The sequence below is a fragment of the Festucalex cinctus genome, chromosome 2 (genome assembly GCF_051991245.1).
Source record: "Festucalex cinctus isolate MCC-2025b chromosome 2, RoL_Fcin_1.0, whole genome shotgun sequence".
Classification (NCBI taxonomy): Eukaryota; Metazoa; Chordata; class Actinopteri; order Syngnathiformes; family Syngnathidae; genus Festucalex; species Festucalex cinctus.
Window position 1 is genome coordinate 11,754,182 of NC_135412.1, and position 22,568 is coordinate 11,776,749.

Sequence of the window (22,568 nt, forward strand, 5' to 3'; positions counted from 1 at the left end):
AAAGTTGGAGAAACAAGATTGGGCCAGGGAGGGAAAAAAAAATTTCTTCACAGATTATTCCACCCATGTACTCATATCAAGTCATATTGACAGTTGTAACAAATATGATTTTATTTTTCATTTTTTAAAGACTGCAAATGGCACCTTTGAAGTGCGTTTATATGAATTGTTATCTGATTCAGGCTGTCGCAGGTGTGTGTGTACCCCTTCGGAGTATTTGAACACGTTGCAACGTTTAATAATTTTTTTTATTTCAAAGATGAGCAATAAACATTCTCAGTCATTTCATAAGCTTGTCAATAAAATGGTGTATGCGCACTCCAATTTATGTTAGCCGCATATCAACTCAAGTGTCTCATTAAAGCTCAAATGACTCGTGAAAAGAAAAACTGCTGTATGACAAAGGCAGTTTTATTATTTATTTTGATTTCATTGTTTTTTTTGTTTTTGTTTTTTTTAATTTTTGCTATTTATTTTCAAGGCAATACTATTTTTAGGTTTAATTGGAGTAAAAATAAATAAATAAATACATAAATACATCCATCCATCCATTTTCTTGACCGCTTATTCCTCACAAGGGTCGTGGGGGGTGCTGGAGCCTATCTCAGCTGGCTCTGGGCAGTAGGCGGGGGACACCCTGAACTGGTTGCCAGCCAATCACAGGGCACACAGAGACGAACAACCATCCACACTCACAAACACACCTTGGGACAATTTGGAGCGCCCGATTAACCTGCCATGCATGTCTTTGGAATGTGGGAGGAGACCGGAGTACCCGGAGAAGACCCACGCGGGCACGGGGAGAACATGCAAACTCCACCCAGGAAGGCCGGAGCCTGGACTCAAACCGGAGTCCTCAGAACTGGGAGGTGGACGTGCTAACCACTCGACCACCGTGCCGCCCATTTTTAGGTTTAATTGGAGTTAAAATAAATAAATAAATAAATACATACATGCATTTTCTTGACCGCTTATTCCTCACAAGGGTCGCGGGGGGTGCTGGCGCCTATCTCAGCTGGCTCTGGGCAGTAGGCGGGGGACACCCTGAACTGGTTGCCAGCCAATTGCAGGGCACACAGAGACGAACAACCATCCACACTCACAAACACACCTTGGGACAATTCGGAGCGCCCGATTAACCTGCCATGCATGTTTTTGGTATGTGGGAGGAGACCGGAGTACCCGGAGAAGACCCACGCGGGCACGGGGAGAACATGCAAACTCCACCCAGGAAGGCCGGAGCCTGGACTCGAACCAGAGTCCTCAGAACTGGGAGGCGGACGTGCTAACCACTCGGTCACCTTGCCGCCTATAAATACATATATAAATAAATAAACAAAGACGAAGCCTGAGTGTTAAATTTTCAAATTCAGGAAATGAAATAAACTTATAACAAACTTTCATTTAATAATGAGTTGTGTTATGTTCCACTTCTGGAGAATCATCATCACGTACGTGTGAAGGGGTACTCGTATGTACAAAAAGGTTTTGGGGTATCCAACACAAAAAAAAAAAAAAAAACACAAAAAACCACTGCCCTCGTGCTCAGCTATTTGAAAGAAAACAAATATTCCCTTCTTATTCATCTAGCAAGTACGGAGTGACAAATGGTGGTTTGAGAGGGAAGAATCAATTGGTTTTTAAATTTCATGTTTTACTCTTTGTAAATGTCAAGGTGAGACTAAATATTACTGTAGTCTGCAGTTAGCATGGCTTGTTGATTTTGAGTGCTGGCTAAGTGTCTTTTTTTTTTTTTTTGACAAGCAATTTCAATAAATGTTATGTTACGCTTGTGCCACAGCTGTCTTAATGATAACTCATGTTCAATAGTAATAAAAGTAAGGAGAAATTGAAGAACATTGAAATAAAAGTCGGGTTTAAACATAATCAGTCAATTAATTAAGCACAATTGGCTACCAAAACTGTTGAAATACAAGTAAAATACATGAATATATCACTTTTAAAAAAAAAAGAAAAAAAAGAAAAGAAAAAAAAAAGATCATTTATTGTGTGAAATTATTTATCCACATGTTGCATTCTGGTAATTCTAGATGCGAGCCTGAGTCTAAATTGTTTATCGACTCAATCCGGCAGCAATTGATAGTATTGAGGCTTCAGACACCAATTTGGGTTAACAAGCCATAAAAAAAATAATATTTGTGGAATAAATAGGTTCCTAGTTCATGAAAAAAAAAAAAAAAGTTATCACATTCATTCTGGACAAAGTACAGTAAAACCTCAGCTGACGAACGCTTAAGCTCACGAACTTTTCGCCTCAAGAACATTAAATTCGCGAGCATATAGCATCTGCTGACGAACTAGTTTTCGGCGGACGAACCAAACCACGCGATCGAACAGTGCCACGGTGACGGCCACGAGAAGCTGACGCACGCTCACGGCGTCCCAGTTCGTCACCCCCGTTCTTTGAGTGCGGACGCGGTTTGAGTTTGATAGACATTTTGGACCATATTGAATGTACTTTTGCTATTATGGGACCGAAAAGGACCCCACCACAGGCTAGTGTTAAGCCTAATGCTGCGTTCTCACCAAAAGCGAGGGACGGCGATTCGGCGGCGCGTTTGCATTGTAGTCAATGGAGTTCGCGGCACTAAAAAAAGCGAAAGTGCTATCACGTACCTCAAAAAAGGAGAAAATAGTGCCACGGCTGTTTAGTCCCAGGAAAGAGGTGAAAGTAGTTGGCGGTGCTCACTTTTTGTTGACTCCTAAAGTGCTCCACTTCCTTGTTCACCAAGGGACACGCCTCCTCCGCTCCGGTGAGCACGAAAGCGCGAATGAGCGGCAACCGTTCCAAAAACACTCTACGCGGTGAAACGCTCGCGAATGAAGCGTTCCAGTTCGCCTTTTCGGATTTGGTGAGAACATAGCATAAGACATTAAAGAAAATTACGATCGAGCAGAAGAAGGAGATCATTGAAAAACACGAACGAGGTGTGCGTTTGTGTGACTTAGCGTCCCAGTACCAGTACGCTAAGTCTACCATTGCTACCATCCTTAAGAACTACCAACACAAAGGTAAATAAAACGACTTTATCATACAGTTTATTTCTTTAATTACAATACAATAGCACATTTATTATACATAAAATAAGGTATATTTTTGTGTAGTTTTAAGGCTTATTTAGTAGAAAATTATGTTTTATAGGGACCTGGGAACTGATTATTCTCATTTTAATGGTTTCTTATGGGAAATAAATGTTCGGAAGAAGAACTTTTCGCCTTATACACACTTTCTGGGAACCAATTATGTTCGTGAGCTGAGGTATCACTGTATTAACTTTTAACTGCTGAAAATAGCTCAATGAGTCAAGCTTCCCTTTAAACTTGTCCACACTCCACAGATGATGAGTAACGGCTTCCATCTTCAGTTGACGTGACGTGACTGCATGTTGATGTAAACATGCCAAAAAACAGATTACTGTCAGGTCGGAAAGAAGATTAGCAGCTCTTATTAACCGCCGCGTTGGATTAAATGGACAGTATGAGTCTTGTTTTACACATGAGGTAGAACGTGAGCTCGGGGTCCAATGGCTCAATTCATTCAAGCACTCCTAGCAGAGTTGCAGTTGTCACAGGAATAGCTGCCCGGATTAAATTGTGCGGTCCCAATTAAAGTGAGATTTACTGACATCAGTCACAGTTCATAGCAGTGATTACACTCAAGCTGCTGAGAGAGGGGATGATATAAAGCTTATGGGTACTGCCACTGATAGCAAGTCTTGATTTTTTTCCCTCTTTGCTTCTCTTTAACCTCATTCCTATTGCTACCTGCTGAATGTCACGTTTGGGTCCACATGATCACATTGCAGCACAGGATTCTCAAAGGAATTTGAATAATTAGCTCAATCATACCTGTTAGCTTGATTGGAATGAAACGGAAAAGCACTCCCCCCACAGGCTGAAGATTTGCACACTCCATCTCATCTGCAATACATGCTTATAAAAGAGCCTATTGATTCACTCACATAAGTAATTTTAGTCCATAAGAAAGAGCGTCAATATGCACCTTGCAGCGACATGATAAGGATGGGACATTCAAGCATACATTTGTAATAATGTTCTGCCCTTGAATGCTTCTCCAATGTGTCTTGTACTGCAGATGCTCCGGGGTATGCAGCTATCGTCAAAGCAAAATGTACAGGGACTATAAACTCGAGTTCAGAATGTGACCTGACTATTCAGTCCTCTTTTGGGTTTGCTGTCTCTACGGAAGTTTGAAGCAGCAAAGTCCGGAACACAAACAAAGTCAAAAGTTTTGTGAAAATATGGATGTCAAGCGACTCAAACTCAACATTGTGACGGAAAATGTATGGAAACAACATAAATGTAAGCAATTAAATGGAGCAATTTTTCATCCGAGTTGATATTTCCAGAGGCGGGCGCTTCCATCTCACCGTCATTGACGGGATGCCCACATTTTCGGCGAATGCAAATCATCGGAAAAAAATAAAAAATACATGGCCTGAGCACCGACCGCAGGTTTGTGTCCAATTATCCGAATCAATAGACGCTCCTTCTCACTCTGTGTATTTTTTTTTCTAGGCTTTGCATCATAAAGCAATTGCCAAAAGTGTGGGCATTCGTCACATCAATGAAGGGGCTGATGGAGAGATGGATTGCCACCCATTGGATATATTATTTCCGATAAAAGAACTCACCCCACGATTACCATAACTGCGGAAAAAAGCACTACAATTGTACCTTGTTTATCATTTTTTCCAGAAAGCCTCGTGAAAGACAAAAATCTGCAAAATAGAAGCTATATGTTTATTGTGTAGATATTTTAAAGATTTATGAGATGCAGTTAGGATTTTTGTCCACTTGGGGTCACCGATCTCACATTTTTCACTGTAGTATCTGTGACTTTGAATGTATATAGCTTTGAAAGGCGGGGCCTGGCCTGGTGAGTGACGTGGGAGTCAGCGAAAGAAAATGCTTACAAATCTGTGAGATTGTTCTGCTTTGCAGATTTGACACAAAAATAAAATAACAAATCTGTCATAAAAATAGATATAGATTTAAAATCCGGAATACCGTGAGACTGTAAAAAGTGAACTTAAAGTACAACTGTAGCTGCAAAAAAATGTAATACAATACAATAACAGAGTGAGAAGAACACTTAGCAAAGATTGTAAGTATTCCCTACTGCATAAAAAAAGAAATCACAAACATGCCTATCACATCATGGCTCTGTCCATTTCTGTGTGTTAGTGGAGTGAGTGATCTGACCTGCAAGACAAAGCCACTAATCTGTGTTTGCACAGGTTAACTGAAACAAATGGCTGCAACTGATTGAAACACATTTTCAATTGTGACCAGACTACATTTTGTTTGCATTGTTCAACAGTTGACTGTGTGAATAACAATTTTCATGATGTGTGTCATGTAATATGTAATCACAAAACTGGGTTTACATAAAATAACAATACTTTATTAGTATTCCTAGGATATATAATGTTGATTTACAGTATTGTATCACACTGCAAATGCTGGAGTTTGTTTCCATTTGTATTGCTGCATATAGAGCTGGATTACAAGTTCATCTTTTTTTGCGAAAAAAAAAAAAAAGTTAAATTAAATCAATATGGTTTCAATCCCTAATGAAGTGACCATTGTTATCTTGGCAAAGCCACTGCTATTGCACTATATTGTTCAATGTAAATCATTATCACACATTTGAATTGTTAATTTTCTTTAACCACCCCCTGCTGTGTGAATTCTCTGTTAAATAGAGACGGAATATGGTGAGTGAGGGTATATCATAACTGTATAGAAAATACAGTGGAAACAAAAGTGTATAATTTTCACAGGAAATTACAAAGTAGACATCTCTGCCCTCCTTTAGTGCATTGTGTCGTGAGGTTAGTGCAGTGTATTTCACGTAACATGTATGGGAAGGTGTTTACAAATGGAATAATAATTAAAAAAATAGTAAGGTCTTAAGAAGAAATTCCATTCATTTTCGTATTAAAGAAATACTTTAATTTGGATCAATTTTCATGTTGGTGTCTGCTGCCATCTAGCTGTATTAAGTTCATTAAAAAAAAAAAAAAAAAGGTAAATAGAGAAACAAACCAAAAATACATGCTGGAAAACTGATAATCTAAATCTCTCGGTTTTATCTGAGGTAGAAAATTATTATTATTAAAAAAAAAAGAAAAATATTAGCAAATGTCTTTCCTGCAGTGAAAGTACACTAAGCACACGCTATACTCACTCTCATCATACATATCAAATGAATTACTGTGCTCGATCCTGGTTCACTTCCAGCTGCACAGCCTCTTCACACGTCCTCCTCTCTGCAGACAAACGTTGCCTCTGCTCCTCGTCCAGTTTTTTGTAGTTGTAATAATGCATGATGAAGAAATATATGCCGGGCACCAGCATAAACACACCGCATGCGTAGTACATGTACTTGTAGTCCCCAAAATAATCCACGAGAGCTCCTGAAAGACAAAATCAACTGTTGCTATTTCAATCTGACAAACTCATGCGGTCGTTCAGTTGCAAACCTGAAAGCGGAGGACCGAGAAGCACCGGGCCGCACTCGATAATGGTGACAAGTCCAACCGCGCTGGAGAAGCGATGAGCTCCCACGAGGTCCATCAACACTTCGAAGAGCAGCGAGCAGACCATCCCGAACGCCATCCCGAAAATGACGGCATAAACCACCAGGCCCGCGTATCCAGATGCCAGAGGGCACAAAAGGTGACACACGCCATTGTAGCAAACGGAAAAACTGAATAAATATTGGATCCTGGGACGGATCAATTTTGTATTGCCAATCAAGCCGGTTGCTGGTCGGAAAAACATGTCCACGAGAGCAAAAATAGAGAGCAAGAACGCTGCTGAATATTCATCCACACCTAGATGTTTGGCATACGGGGCGAGAAACACCACCGGTGCAAAAAAGCCGAAAAACATGACCACGTTGCCAATGAGATAAATGAGGAATCCCCTGTGTTTGAAAAGCGACACGTCTATAAACCTGTTCACGCAGCCCTTTTTAATGCTCTCATTTTCAGTTTCTACATCTTGTTGATTATCTTTGGGGACTTCCTCTGCTCCATGACTCTCATGTGGTTCACTTTTTAGTTCAGCTTGAACTTTTTTGTTGACGGGTCTCATCAGAGATCCAGCAACACAGCAGTTCAAAACCAACGCTCCCAGGATCAGGAAGCTTCCTCTCCAGCCGAAAGAATCAAAGAGAAACTGATTGAGAGGAGCCAGAGTGAAGAGAATCACTGGACTTCCTGTCATCGCCAGCCCGTTGGCCAACGGCCTCCTCAGGTGGAAGTAGGTGCCAATAATGGTCAGGGCCGGCTGCAGATTGAAGGCAAGGCCAAAACCTGGTGAAATTATACAAGGGCGAATTAGTACATCATAAAAAATACAGTAGATTGGGCTTTATGGCCTGTTTAGCAATGAGAGAAATGTCAAGATACAGCACCACAATGCAAATAATGACATCTTTTTCCACCATTAGCACCACTCTATGATTGCATGATGGGGTTTTTATGGGCATTAGTTGTACAGTATTGTACACACAAAAATAACATTGTGAAGATTCCTGTTATTGTGTTGCATTTTAAAGTGCTACCGTAATATGGATGAATTGATTTATAAATCACTTACAATATATTTAAACAAAAGATAAATTTAAGCAGGCATTTGCAGTGTTATCTGAATTCATCGAATGGATTTCTTTTTTTGTACAGTCAGGCTGGGATTTTTTATTTTTTATTTTTTTTTAAGTAAGGAATTCCCGTCTATGCACTATAGATGGCTAACCAAACCAAATTGATAGGCCAAAGGACATACATTTGCTACAAAATGCTGACATTATAACACATTCCACTTTAATTGGTTGCTGTTACGTTTATTTATTTCAATCAATAGTGAAGTGAGGTTAGAGGCGAGGAACTCCGTATGATTTTGAGGCAGGTTTCCTGATATTGGCTACCTACAAGTTGGCTAAAAACACGCACATTGTCTATTAATCACTTATTTTAATTCACTACAGACCTTAAGGAGGTTATGTATGGAGAAATTTCAACATTCAATTTTTTGTCCACCCGATTTATTTTTGTAACTCAAAACTAATAACCACGACATACATATTATATATATATATATATATATATATATATATATGTATATATATATTTTTTTTTTTTATTTATTTTATTGAATATATAAACAGATGAACAGCAGAGATAAGAAGAAAAAAACAACAATCAAAAGAGAAGAAAATCCCAATAAAATAATAATTCAATCAATCATAACTTACATGTTCAAAAGGGAGTAGGAAGAAGTTAGAAACGTATCTAGTCCTACCCCTTTTACTAAATATATTTAAACTTATTTCATTATTAATACAATTCTAATTTACTATTATTAAAATGAAATATATAAACCAAGTTATATATATACACAAGTGCACTTAAACATATTCACATTTGCCAAAAATATATATACATAAATTTCCTAAACATATACCATAATACCTATCTAAATCATTTACACATACTCACATGTACAATTTTCATATTCTGGTCTGACATAGGTAATTTTTTTTTTAACTTTACTTTTAAACATTTTTTTAAACTCCAGCAGTGAGTCACAATTTTTCAGTTCAATTCCCAAATGATTCCACAAATTAACACCTTTTCCAGATACACACCTTTGCTTAATACTTGTTCTTGTTTTGGTTTTTTTGTACACACTTGTACCCCTTATATCATAAGGACTGTGTCTAATTTCAAATAACTTCTGAGTACTGTGGCAGAGTAAATTGTTATAAACTTTATACATTATTTGTGCTATTTTAAAATCCACCAAGTCATAAAATTTCATTGCATTTAATTTAATAAATAGTGAATGTGTTGGTTCTGTATATTTTGATCGATTAATAATTCTTATAGCTTTCTTTTGCAATTTGAAAACGGTGTTGGTATTTGTTTTATATGCCATTCCCCAGAATTCCACACAATAGGTCAAATATGGTAATAATAGTGAACTATATAATATATATAATGATTTCATGTTTAAAACATCCTTACTTTTATAGAGTGTCCCTATAATTTTTGACATTTTCCTTTTAACAGTTTCTTGTGTGGCTTCCAACATAATTTATCATCGATAACGACTCCACCCTTTCTATTTCAACTGAATTCACCATAATTTGAACTTGATGAGTGATTTGTCTAGTGCCAAAAACTATGAACTTGGTTTTATTTAAATTCAATGATAATTTATTCACATCAAACCAGTTTTTTAATATATTCAATTTATACTCCACAGTAGTCAGAAGCTGCTTCAGGTTTTCTCCTGAACAGTAGAAAGTTGTATCATCAGCAAATAAGACACTTTTGCTGGTTACAACACACTCCACCTAATCCTCAAACAACCTTTCTTAAAGTGACAGTGGAGACTGTTTAGAAAGAAAGAAAATTATTTCAGTCAATTACCTCCAATTACTCCAACACAGAGATAGAGATGGACAATAGACGTTCCAAAAGAGGCGAGCACCATGGCCAAGGAAACCATGAGCCCACCAACCATGACCACGGGTCTGCTGCCATAGCGATTCACAAGAATGCTGCTCACAGGCCCTGCGCAGGAGAGAGCAGTCACATTTCCCCTCCGGCTTCACTTCATCCAGTTCTAACAACTTAACAACTCACCTGCTGCATACATAGATGCAAGCATGACCGAGGACACCCAGGCAATCTGGCTGTAGGAAACGGAAAAGTATTCCTGAATCTCCTTGTAGTAGATGGTAAGCGACTTGGGAAAGGCGTAGGCAAATCCTATGGAGATGAAGGAGGCAAAGACGACTGCCCAGCCCCAGCCTCCGTCTGGCGGAATGTAGCCCAGATTGGTCGCTGCTTTCGCTGGCATGTTGGATTGAATGGCTGAATAGAAGACAAGCAAAACCAATCAATAGTGTCTCACCAAGGAAAAGGTTATGACACAAAGTGCAATGGACAAACCACACTTTTGCACAATTCTTACAAGTGTGTTGGCTGGCCTGGGAAGTGTGTTGTTGGGTGTGAGTGTGACGGGCTCCGTCAGGGGGTCCTGCTGGAAGGCTTCTGATCTCATCACGTGGGCTCGCACAATAAATACAAGTAACTGGGCAGGAAGGTGGGGGTGAATGCAAAAAGCCCAGCTTGAGACTGTGAACTCAAGACATTATGTCCTCCTAGCCAAAGCTGCTGGAAAGGACTGAAGTTTTGAAGTGTGCGACTAGTCTGGTGAAAACTAAATTCTTATTGATTTTGGAGCCTTTGAGTGTGTAGTATGCAAGGGCAATTAATATACATGGTCGTGGTTGGCAATTATAGCCTATAAGTTAAGAATTTTAAAAGATTATTTTATTTTTTTTTACCAGAAATCCCTAGCAAACATCACTGCTATACTATTGTTTTTCCTTTCACACTGCCTGCATACGTCGTCGCTTCCATTATTTCCATTATATCTGTTGACATGAACAGGGCGTTTCATTTTTCTTAGAGGTGGATGAAAGAAACCTTGCGGAAATACGTGCATTTTTTTTTCAAAGGCGGGACTTAAACATTATTGTCCTATTTCCCTCATTTCAGCAGGGTGTCTCAGCACCCCCCCAGCTGTCTAAACATACCTGATTGTGTAGAGAATGTTCACCTTCAGTGAGGTACACATTATCAGCATGTCATATTTCATGTATGCATTCCTGCCACATTACAAATTAGTGGATGCATTTTTTCGCTTTGACCCAAAATACACACAAATGAAAATATTTGAAAATGGCAAAAACTGTGTACACTAAAGGCTATTTGGGGTCAAATTTCACCCATATAAACTAAAATGGATTTTAGATTTACCAGTGAAAACTCAAGATAAATAGTGATAATAGTGGGAATTATTAAACTGTACATGCCGTAAATATGTCTTGTTATTTTCTTGAGAGAGTACATGCCCAAGTAAGAATATGAAACAAACAGGAACTGTCTGCGATTTCACCACAATCACATTGGGTCCAGCAGAAACATGCACCAGTTGTTTTTTGAAGGGTCATGGGGGAATCTGGAAGCAGTCAAACAGTCCAAGTCATGTAAATTTGTTTTTATGGGACAGTGAGGACAGTGTTCACTGGAGAATTTGAACCAGTGGCAAGAACTGCCTGCATTCCCACTACATGTGTCCAGTTTTTGAAAGGTCGCGTGGGGGGTCTCAAAACAGTCATACATATTTGGTAGGCCTACATACAAAATGGTCATAAGGAACCAAGTGATCTGCACCTGCATAGCCAACAGAAATACACCTTTCTTTCTTTAATCAAAGCTCCCCTGAAATGAAACGTTCACTTTTTTATTTTATTTTATTTTATTTATTTATTTATTTTAAGGTTTTTGAACATATAAGTCCCCAAAGCTGTGAGATAAACGACCCATGTTTCTCTTTCCGATTGGCGTTTGTACCAAAGTAGCTCAAACAGCACTCTCAAATGGGCTATTTCAGCAGATCGGTTTTATACGTCACTAACCCCACCTTTTTCGGTTTTACACGCCACTAGCTCAGCGCGAACTCCAGACTCACAATTTTCAAACCCTTCCCCCCCACCGGAGATTTCCAACCCACGAACAAACAACAACAGCAGCAGGAGAAGGACAGCTTGGCAGCAAACAACCCCATGTGAACTGCTCTGTACCAGAGTGTACAGAGGACAACAAAAACACGTTTCTTCTACCAGAAAAAGGCTTGTGGTTAGACTATATTTACGCATTAAATATGCCCAAGCAATTCCCAAAAACGTGTGTTAGGTTGTGGCAAACATTTTACTCACGAATGTGTCAGGAATTTGGAACAAAACAAACATGGATTAGCAGAACATCTTTCACTTACCCCGGGAATGGTATCAACTATTGAAACTAAAGCACAGAAAAGTATGTGCCAGTATTCCTTCAGGTGCAGACGTGAAGACCCCATTTGTAAACAGGAGTACAGGAAAAGGGAGACTTGGCCACACCTAACTAATTTTGTAGTCAAAAACACAAGAAAGTCTAGCGAACCTTGGCCACGCCCACTAAAAAAATCCGCTCGTTTGATGCTAGGCAACAGTAGACATTCCTAGTGGAGCCTGAAGTTCTCCAACAAGGTACAATGTTGTGAAAAATTCTTTTGATACAGTATTATGGCGTCCAGAGGATGGGTGGTGTCATTGCTGCAAAGCTCATTTCAGGGGATCTTTAATGTTAATGTCAGACAGGCAAACAAATTGTGAAAAGATACAGAGTTCATAATTTTATATAGATAGGATATTTTAGGATATTAGGATAGTACAGTGAATGCATGTTGGCGATTGCTTCACAGCATACTAGAGCGAATCACCCATATATCAATTATCCATAGTACTTGTCCTCATTCTGGTTGTGAGTGAGATTCACGAGTTTACTATCCCAGCTGACTTTGGTGAGAGGCGGCGTTTCTCTGGTCTGGTCACCAGTCAAGTGCCAGGTACATATAGACAAACATCCATTAACACTCACATTCGCACCTACGGACAAACCTTCAAGCGAGAACATGCTAACATCACCCAGGAAGGCCAGAGCTGACATTTGAACCCTGAACCTCAAGACTTTAAGGCAAACGTCCGAAGCGCTTGCTGCCAAAGAGTTACTCAATTCTGTCAAAGAGAAAGCAATTACAAGATTCACCTTTTTCAAATGTAAACTCAACAATCCAAAAGATACTACATTTAATTAAATGTCAGCAAAATGCTGAGCAGACATTCTTCTCCTATAATCAGGAAATGGAAATTACATGAGGCACAAAAGAGAACATATTTACACATCTCCAACTAAACCGGTTCATCAGCAGTAAACTTAATAGGCCTAAGGTGTTGTTTTCCTTTTCAGTTCCCTGCAGCTACAAATGATATGCACATTTTTCAATTTCAATATACTGCTTTCAGTTGCCTTTTATCTCTCACAAAGCATTCCATTAAAGCGACTTACTGAACTAATTCATCTATAATTAGTAATTAACTTGAGCAGAATAAGACGATTTCAACAACCTTCCTTCACCACTCTGCCCAGCATGACCCGTTGTACAATCGGGAGCACCGTATTTTCCGCACTATAATGCGCACCGAAAAGCCTTCAATTTTTTTTCAAAAGCTGACCAAGCACCTTATAATCAGGTGCGCCTTATATATGGATCAATATTGAGCCACAACAGGTCTCGCTGTCAAAACGCTATCGTGACCCTGCACGATCGGTGACGCGCATGCGCAGAAGATCTCGCCATCTTGGATCGCTAGCTAATACTAATACTTTACCTCAGAGAAAATAATAAAACAGCTGTTTATTCATTTTGGGAGTAAATGGAGTTGTCAGAAAGCTGGTTTGTAATCTATTAATAAAGTTTGACTGACCTATCTGACCGTTTTGTTGACATTACCTTTAGCGCAGCACCATCTAATGGATGCATAATGTAACCCCAGCCTCTACTGTTGCGCCTTATATATGGAAAAAGTTTTAAAATATGTCATTCATTGAAGGTGCGCCTTATGTGGAGGTGCACCTTATAGTGCGGAAAATACAGTACGTCAAAAAAATGAGTGCCAGTGTTGAACAAACCAAATAACAATTCAGATCATTTGTACCTTTTTGTCAAATCTAAGTCTGACATATTACCTTTTCGACCCTAACAACATGATGTACAAAAGATTGGGTTAATAGAGAAAGTTGTCAGTTGTGTTTGAGATCTTCCTTGATTAAGATCTTCGGGGTCCTATAAGGTGGGAGGTGGGGGAACATCCTGCCATTTGCAGTGTACTGTAGTGAGGCGTGCAATGACTGCAGTACAAGAGGAGTGGAGCCATCACTTGCCTTCGGTGCCGGTTGGCGTGGATTCGCTTTCCCGCCATGTAAGTTTGTGTGAGTTTTTGTGTGAGTGAGTGGGAAAAAAAGAAGAAAAAAAAAGACTGCAGTACATTGGAGAGACCAAGCAACCACCATTTTGAGCTTATGCCAATGGTATCTTAGTTTTCCACAAAATCTGATTCCATGACATTGCTAAAGTGAGTACAATATGGATTCTGTTTTTGTGCCCAGTGCAAACGTAGCACTAAGTGTGTTCTAATTGTTTTCAGCGGTGGAATTTTCCTTCTTTCAGTATTTTCGCAGACATGCGAGAATTAGAATACTGAGGAAAAGTCTAACGATCTGTCAGCTTCCTATAAGGTGACGCGCAACTCATGTATATTATTGCGATGTTTAACATGTATGGCACAGAGAGAAACAGCATTTTTATTACCTAATGAAAGAAAGACTCTTTTTTTTTCCATGTGGCAAAATAAGCAAGCTCAATGTATTCTTATTTAATTAACTGTAATTAGTTACCCTAGATAATGTTCAACTATTGGATTGTGATGCACATTTAAGTTTGCATTTGATTGGTCAAATTCAGGTAAAAGCATACAATTTCATATGAAACTTATTGCATGTCTATGATATGCATATTACATATTACATATATTGATTTTTTTTCAATATGAAAATTAATGAACATTGAAAAATCAAAAGACACTTATTATTATTATTATTATTATTATTATTATTATTATTATTATTATTATTATTATTATTATTATTATTATTATTATTATTAGGGCGGCACGGTGGTCGAGTGGTTAGCATGTCCGCCTCCCAGTTCTGAGGACTCCGGTTCGGGTCCAGGCTCCGGCCTTCCTGGGTGGAGTTTGCATGTTCTCCCCGTGCCCGCGTGGGTCTTCTCCGGGTACTCCGGTCTCCTCCCACATTCCAAAGACATGCATGGCAGGTTAATTGGGCGCTCCGAATTGTCCCTAGGTGTGCGTGTGAGTGTGGATGGTTGTTCGTCTCTGTGTGCCCTGCGATTGGTTGGCAACCAGTCCAGGGTGTCCCCTGCCTACTGCCCAGAGCCAGCTGAGATAGGCGCCAGCAGCCCCCGCGACCCTTGTGAGGAATAAGCGGTCAAGAAAATGGATGGATGGATTATTATTATTACCCCTCCGTGAGCCGGCACCTTAACGTGGTGGAGGGGTTTGCGTGTCGCAATGATCCTAGGAGCTATGTTGTCTGGGGCTTTATGCCCCTGGCAGGGTCACCCATGGCAAACAGGTCCTAGGTGAGGGGCCAGACTAAGAACGGCTCAGAAGACCCCTATGATGATTAAAAATTTTGGAGACGCGTTTCCCTCGCCCGGACGCGGGTCACCGGGGCCCCCCTCTGGAGCCAGGCCTGGAGGCGGGGCTCGCTGGCGAGCGCCTGGTGGCCGGGCCTGCACCCATGGGGCCCGGCCGGGCACAGCCCGAAGGGGCAACGTGGGTCCCTCTTCCCACGGGCTCACCACCGGTGGGAGGGGCCAAAGGGGTCGGGTGCAGTGTGGGCTGGGTGGCGGCCAAGGGAGGAGACCTTGGCGGACCGACCCCCGGCTACAGAAGCTGGCTCTTGGGACATGGAATGTCACCTCTCTGGCAGGGAAGGAGCCCGAGCTGGTGTGCGAGGTCGAGAAGTTCCGACTAGACATAGTCGGACTCGCCTCCACACACGGCTTGGGCTCTGGTACCAGTCCTCTTGAGAGGGGTTGGACTCTCTTCCACTCTGGAGTTGCCCACGGTGTGAGGCGCAGAGCAGGTGTGGGCATACTTATTGCCCCCCGGCTCGGCGCCTGTACGTTGGGGTTTACCCCGGTGGACGAGAGGGTAGCCTCCCTCCGCCTTCGGGTGGGGGGACGGGTCCTGACTGTTGTTTGTGCATATGCACCAAACAGCAGCTCAGAGTACCCACCCTTCTTGGAGTCCGTGGAGGGTGTGCTGGAGAGCGCTCCCTCTGGGGACTCCCTCGTCCTGCTGGGGGACTTCAACGCTCACGTGGGGAATGACAGTGAGACCTGGAGGGGCGTGATTGGGAGGAACGGCCCCCCTGATCGGAACCCGAGCGGTGTTCTGTTATTGGACTTCTGTGCTCGTCACGGTTTGTCCATAACAAACACCATGTTCAAGCATAAGGGTGTCCATATGTGCACTTGGCACCAGGACACCCTAGGCCGCAGTTCGATGATCGACTTTGTAGTCGTGTCATCGGATTTGCGGCCGCATGTTTTGGACACTCGGGTGAAGAGAGGGGCGGAGCTGTCAACTGATCACCACCTGGTGGTGTGTTGGCTCCGATGGTGGGGGAAGATGCCGGTCCGACCTGGCAGACCCAAACGTATTGTGAGGGTTTGCTGGGAACGTCTGGCGGAATCCCCTGTCAGAAAGAGTTTCAATGCCCACCTCCGGCAGAGCTTCTCCCTTGTCTCGGGGGAGGTGGGGGACATTGAGTCCGAATGGACCATGTTCCGCGCCTCCATTGTTGAGGCGGCCGATCGGAGCTGTGGCCGTAAGGTGGTCGGTGCCTGTCGCGGCGGCAATCTTCGAACCCGCTGGTGGACACCAGCGGTAAAGGATGCCGTCAAGCTGAAGAAGGAGTCCTATCGGGCCTTTTTGGCCTGTCGGACTCCGGAGGCAGCTGACAGGTACCGGATGGCCAAGCGGAACGCGGCTTCGGCGGTTGCTGAGGCAAAAACTCGGACATGGGAGGAGTTCGGTGAGGCCATGGAAAACGACTTCCGGACGGCTTCGAGGAAATTCTGGTCCACCATCCGGCGTCTCAGGAGAGGAAAGCAGTGCACCATTAACACTGTGTATAGTGGCGATGGGGTGCTGCTGACCTCGACTCGGGACGTCGTGAAGCGGTGGGGGGAATACTTCGAAGACCTCCTCAATTCCACCAACACGTCTCCTTTTGAGGAAGCAGAGTCTGGGGACTCTGGGGTGGGCTCTCCTATCTCTGGGGTCGAAGTCACTGAGGTGGTTGGAAAGCTCCTCGGTGGCAGGGCCCCGGGGGTGGATGAGATCCGCCCGGAGTTCCTAAAGACTCTGGATGTTGTGGGGCTGTCGTGGTTGACACGCCTCTACAACATCGCGTGGACATCGGGGACAGTGCCTCTGGATTGGCAGGCCGGGGTGGTGGTCCCCCTTTTTAAGAAGGGGGACCGGAGGGTGTGTTCCAACTACAGAGGGATCACACTCCTCAGCCTCCCTGGTAAGGTCTATTCAGGGGTGCTGGAGAGGAGGGTCCGTCGGGAGGTCGAATCTCGGATCCAGGAGGAGCAGTGTGGTTTTCGTCCTGGCCGTGGAACAGTGGACCAGCTCTACACCCTCCGCAGGATCCTCGAGGGTGCGTGGGAGTTCGCTCAACCAGTCCACATGTGTTTTGTGGATCTGGAGAAGGCGTTCGACCGTGTCCCTCGGGGAGTTCTGTGGGGGGTGCTTCGGGAGTACGGGGTGCCGGGCCCCTTGTTACGGGCTGTTCGGTCCCTGTACGACCGTTGCCAGAGTTTGGTCCGCATTGCCGGCAGTAAGTCGGATTCGTTTCCGGTGAGGGTTGGACTCCGCCAAGGTTGCCCTTTGTCACCGATTCTGTTCATAACTTTTATGGACAGAATTTCTAGGCGCAGCCGAGGAGTGGAGGGGTTCCGGTTTGGTGGCCTCAGCATTGCATCTCTGCTCTTTGCAGATGATGTGGTGCTGTTGGCTTCATCAGGCCGGGACCTTCAGCTCTCACTGGAGCGGTTCGCAGCCGAGTGTGAAGCGGCTGGGATGAGGATCAGCACCTCCAAATCCGAGACCATGGTCCTCAGTCGGAAAAGGGTGGAGTGTCGTCTTCAGGTTGGGGATGAGATCCTGCCCCAAGTGGAGGAGTTCAAGTATCTTGGGGTCTTGTTCACGAGTGAGGGTAGGATGGAGCGGGAGATCGACAGGCGGATCGGTGCAGCGTCTGCAGTGATGCGGACTCTGTATCGGTCCGTCGTGGTGAAGAAAGAGCTGAGCCAAAAGGCAAAGCTCTCGATTTACCGGTCGATCTACGTTCCAACCCTCACCTATGGTCACGAGCTGTGGGTCGTGACCGAAAGAACGAGATCCCGGATACAAGCGGCCGAAATGAGTTTCCTCCGCAGGGTGTCCGGGCTCTCCCTTAGAGATAGGGTGAGAAGCTCGGTCATCCGGGAGGGACTCAGAGTCGAGCCGCTGCTCCTCCGCGTTGAGAGGAGCCAGCTGAGGTGGCTCGGGCATCTGGTTCGGATGCCTCCTGGACGCCTCCCTGGGGAGGTGTTCCGGGCATGTCCCACCGGTGGGAGGCCCCGGGGACGACCCAGGACACGCTGGAGAGACTATGTCTCTCGGCTGGCCTGGGAACGCCTTGGGATCCCACCGGAGGAGCTGGTTGAAGTGGCTGGGGAGAGGGAAGTCTGGGTTTCCCTCCTGAAGCTGCTGCCCCCGCGACCCGACCCCGGATAAGCGGAAGAAGATGGATGGATGGATGGATGGATTATTATTAGGGCGGCACGGTGGTCGAGTGGTTAGCATGTCCGCCTCCCAGTTCTGAGGACTCCGGTTCGGGTCCAGGCTCCGGCCTTCCTGGGTGGAGTTTGCATGTTCTCCCCGTGCCCGCGTGGGTCTTCTCCGGGTACTCCGGTCTCCTCCCACATTCCAAAGACATGCATGGCAGGTTAATTGGGCGCTCCGAATTGTCCCTAGGTGTGCTTGTGAGTGTGGATGGTTGTTCGTCTCTGTGTGCCCTGTGATTGGCTGGCGACCAGTCCAGGGTGTCCCCCGCCTACTGCCCAGAGCCAGCTGAGATAGGCACCAGCAGCCCCCGCGACCCTTGTTAGGAATAAGCGGTCAAGAAAATGGATGGATGGATGGATTATTATTATTATTATTATTATTATTATTATTGATTAATTAATTTATTTATTTCTATTTTTTAACATAGACTACGTCATGCAGTGGCTCAAAAGGCGACTACTGTAAATTCACCAATCTCACCATTCAATTTGCTCTGCATGGTTGCTAACTTGGTACTTTAAGTATGCTACAACAATAACTAAAGTCGTGAAATACGATAATTTTTGACAGCTTCGAAAATGTAAATTGTATTTTTTATTTTTTTTTAATATATATTATGTAAAAAAAAAACATCACTGTCACAACGAGTTGTGCTGCTTGTAAGGACGATCGTGACTCGTGACTGCAGCAATATGGCGGCCGCTTTGACGCATCGAGGCAGTAGGCGGACACAGGCCTTACGTCTTTAACGGTCACGCGTTAAACCCGGAAGGACAACTCGTTGTTATTTTGACCACAGTCGCCACACCTTCTTGGCCGACAGCTGTTACGAAACACAAGAAGGATTCTTGTGCAATTTCATTTTACGGAGTAAACTTGTGTAAATGGCTTTGCGACGTTTGACTCTAGATCTTTAAATGTTTCCCAGCGTGAGACTACACCTCGTGTCGGCTTTAGCCAGACTACGTGTGGATTCCAGGATAAGCGTGGCAAACGCACTAGTCGGCAGACATCAGCATCGAAACTTTACTTCTCAGCCTGGTGTCAAGGTGAGTTTAACTGGACAGGTCACACAGAAGTTGTTAGGTGTTATGATGCGTTATGTTTAAATTATGACGTGGGAATAAATGCACGTTAAACAATGGTTTCCTCACAAATCGCCTGTAAAATTAGCCGAACTATCATAAATAAGTTGGTGGTAAACATAAATCGTTCTTGTTATTTGCTGTAGATACACTTATGTCACATGTTTGGAAAAAAATCTATTCTTACAAGCGGTAATTGTTGTCTTATTATAGCAATTAACAATAACGATGACCACATGCAAAACACTCATCACACCACTATCTTAAGAGCATCACCTTGAAAGTCCAAATCAGGATCCTCCTGGCTGGTTCAAGTTTTAGCAGCAGATTGTCCTTGCGAACTGAAGCGTCAACTTGGCCGGCTAGGCAAAGTGCACACCAGATATATTTGGCTTTAGTTTTAAATGTCAGTGATGCGACGTATGTTACTAATACCGCACGTGGAGGGCCACCTGCTACTGGAGTTTTCATACTTGTGAAAACAGACAGTCAATGCACAAGTGCTTGTCACTTAATCAGGTACAGGCAGAAGTAATGGGAAATCATACATGACTGACCACCATTCAAGTGTCACTCTATAAACATACATTTAAGATTTCAAAGTGTTTTTGAAAAATGATATGTTTGCAGTGAAATGGTATCCCACATTCTGAACAACTACAGTCATTACAGATTTATAGGGTGTAAATCACAAGTGTAAATCACAATATGTACCCTTCCGGATTCTCTTTTGTGGTCAACTTTTAATGAACATAAAACTCTATTCATGAAATTGTTTAATCTTCTCTGCTTCAGGTCCTGTATGATGGACTTTGTCCCATATGCGTGACGGAGATTCGATTCCTTCAGTTTCTGCAGCGAAACCAGCCCAAAAAAGTGGACTTTGTCGATATCTCACTTCCTGGTTACGACCGAGCCAATTGCAAAGGAGTCAGCTTTGAGGCGGCCATGGAGGAAATGCATGTGATTGATGAGAATGATAAGGTCAGCATTTCTGACATAGCGGCATTTATGTCTAGGTTTCTTTTTCCAATTGGTTCTCTCATCGGCAGGTTCACCGGGGAGTTCCAGCATTCGCAGTCATGTACAGCGCCGTGGGCCTGGGTTGGTTGGGCCGCTTTATGATGTGGCCGTCAGTAAGGCCATTGATGGACAAGTCCTATGCTATCTTTGCCCGCAATCGCTTAAAGTGGACCGGGCGTGGGGAGGAGTGCTCCACAGGACGTTGCAAAAAGAAAACGCAATGACTAGCACATTACAGACTGTGAAGGAAACCTCTTTTTTTTCTTCTTCTTTTTTTTTTTTTTAAGTATCATGTGGAATTATAAGTATGCACTTTTCTTATTGTATGTACTCCATTTTCTACAGTCACTTGTCTTGAGTAGAGTAAACCCACCTGCCCCTCCCCCAATCCATACCAAGGCATGAAAATGGCAAAGAAAATCCTTGGATCTCCAGAGCCCTATTGAACAAATATAAAGTAATCAGACTCTATGGAGCAGGAAGGCAAATGATCTCCAATCCAAGAAACAAAGGTATCACGCCGACAAAATGCGTTAAGTGTAATCTTTCAGAACAGAACATATTTATTAAGTCAGTGTTTCCCAGTCTATTTTAATGGGTATATTTATAAAATTTTATGGCACACCACCAACAAAAGTGCCACAGACAAGTATATATTTTGAAATTATCTCTTTTTGTGTAAAATCAGTTCTTCCTAAATTGAACGCAAAGCTATTATTCAGTTGTATGAATGGTATTATGTTTATATACATGTTGGTTACATACTGTCACTGTACGTCACTGCATGGATAGACAAGATTTATTTATTTATTTATTTATTTATTTTTAACTTTTAAGCAAACACTCCGGATACAAACACTGCATGGTGGCAGTGAACTCTGCTCACTCTACAAGAAACAGCACTTTGGCAGATAGTAAACAATTCCTCAAAGAAAAGGCTTCAAGCTGTTTAATTCCACTCCCAGTTGATGTTTACTGTCAAACATACACATTAGAATAGAACACACCGTTGGCGACAGAAATTTTTCTTTGACTTGGCTTGTAAAAGAAAAACTGCACAGAATTAAAACAAGTAATTTATGCTAGGAGGTGCTATGTTCCATTTTAAGGTGTGGTGTATTGAAAGAAACCACACAGGTTTGCCTTCTACTATCTTAATGCTAAGACAATATAAAACACCATAGACTGGCTAGGGTAAGATTAGGCTTAGGAGAAAAAGAGTGGGGAATTAAAAAAAAAGTATGTGCATCGATTACAGGTCTGATATTGTACGTGTGCAACATTACATGAGTTTTTGCCCGCATATTTAGACCCTCAAAACCAGCCTTTTTCTTTGCAAACAGTGCATCGCCACGGCAACAGTGTGAGATGAAATAAAAAGCTGTCAATAGATTTTCATCTTAAACATGTTAAGATGAAGCACACCAAGATAGAAGACAATCGGATAAATTCTATAGTAGGACTTTGTTAAAATAAGAACTGTATAAAAGCTTGTTCATGTTTAGAGTCTCAAGAATTCGATTGTTTGCGGAGGATGAGAAGATGAATTCCTACAAAAACTGGTAGCTGCTCAGGCCCTAATAATCCTCTGCAAAAAAAATAGCCATTTACTGAGTGGCTTAGTTGTGATAGGCATAGGCCTGACTGTGTTATACTGACCCCCGGTGGTCATATCTCAAGGCCCCACTCGTATTAGTAGTTTTTATTTTATTTTTAATTTTTGGACCAAAAACCAATTAAGTGAACTTGGATAAAGGCTCGCTGTGCTACGGCACAGTGATTGGTAATCACTGTATTAAGTCTTCACTGGATGCAAAATGTTGCTTGTGATTTTTCATGTCTATTTAAAAATAAAGTTATAGTGAAAATGATTTATGGCGCAAAAGGTTTTTTATGGGTACAAATTGATATGGTCAAGAAAAAGAGAAAAAGACATGTTTTTGTAGCAGATTAAAAATACACTAGTTAGCTTCCAATCTTTATTGTTTATAAATGCTCTTTGTTATTGTGATGCATGT

At 42.5% G+C, this 22,568-nt stretch overlaps 2 protein-coding genes across 5 annotated transcripts; one reads left to right on the top strand and one right to left on the bottom strand.

Annotated features, from left to right (window-relative positions):
• Positions 1-5,433: 5,433 nt before the first annotated feature.
• LOC144013720 (monocarboxylate transporter 2-like) lies at positions 5,434-19,861 on the bottom strand. Of its 4 annotated transcripts, none has more exons than XM_077512885.1 (5): positions 19,804-19,861; positions 9,705-9,935; positions 9,489-9,632; positions 6,531-7,367; positions 5,434-6,464 (listed from the first exon to the last, which is right to left on the bottom strand). In XM_077512885.1, exons 2-5 carry the CDS (start codon positions 9,919-9,921, stop codon positions 6,259-6,261), a joined length of 1,404 nt encoding a protein of 467 aa, XP_077369011.1. In that variant the 5' UTR covers positions 9,922-9,935; positions 19,804-19,861; the 3' UTR covers positions 5,434-6,258. The 4 variants fall into 4 exon arrangements, with proteins under 4 accessions (XP_077369011.1, XP_077369012.1, XP_077369009.1 ...); XM_077512886.1 differs by lacking the exon at positions 19,804-19,861 and adding an exon at positions 11,908-11,984; XM_077512883.1 differs by lacking the exon at positions 19,804-19,861 and adding an exon at positions 10,019-10,106.
• LOC144013721 (uncharacterized) lies at positions 19,235-22,421 on the top strand. The gene is made up of 3 exons (XM_077512887.1): positions 19,235-19,491; positions 20,323-20,511; positions 20,580-22,421. Exons 1-3 carry the CDS (start codon positions 19,360-19,362, stop codon positions 20,772-20,774), a joined length of 516 nt encoding a protein of 171 aa, XP_077369013.1. The 5' UTR covers positions 19,235-19,359; the 3' UTR covers positions 20,775-22,421.
• Positions 22,422-22,568: the final 147 nt, after the last annotated feature.

Bases quoted from the DNA above. Each gene is read 5' to 3' on its own strand.
- LOC144013721 (XM_077512887.1), top strand. From the start codon at position 19,360: ATGTTTCCCAGCGTGAGACTACACCTCGTGTCGGCTTTAGCCAGACTA. The intron at 19,492-20,322 runs GTGAGTTTAACT...TCTCTGCTTCAG, and splicing joins CTTCTCAGCCTGGTGTCAAG to GTCCTGTATGATGGACTTTG. The intron at 20,512-20,579 runs GTCAGCATTTCT...TCTCATCGGCAG, and splicing joins TGATTGATGAGAATGATAAG to GTTCACCGGGGAGTTCCAGC.
- LOC144013720 (XM_077512885.1), bottom strand. From the start codon at position 9,921: ATGCCAGCGAAAGCAGCGACCAATCTGGGCTACATTCCGCCAGACGGA. The intron at 9,633-9,704 runs GTGAGTTGTTAA...TCTCCTGCGCAG, and splicing joins TGCATCTATGTATGCAGCAG to GGCCTGTGAGCAGCATTCTT. The intron at 7,368-9,488 runs GTAATTGACTGA...TAATTTCACCAG, and splicing joins CTGTGTTGGAGTAATTGGAG to GTTTTGGCCTTGCCTTCAAT.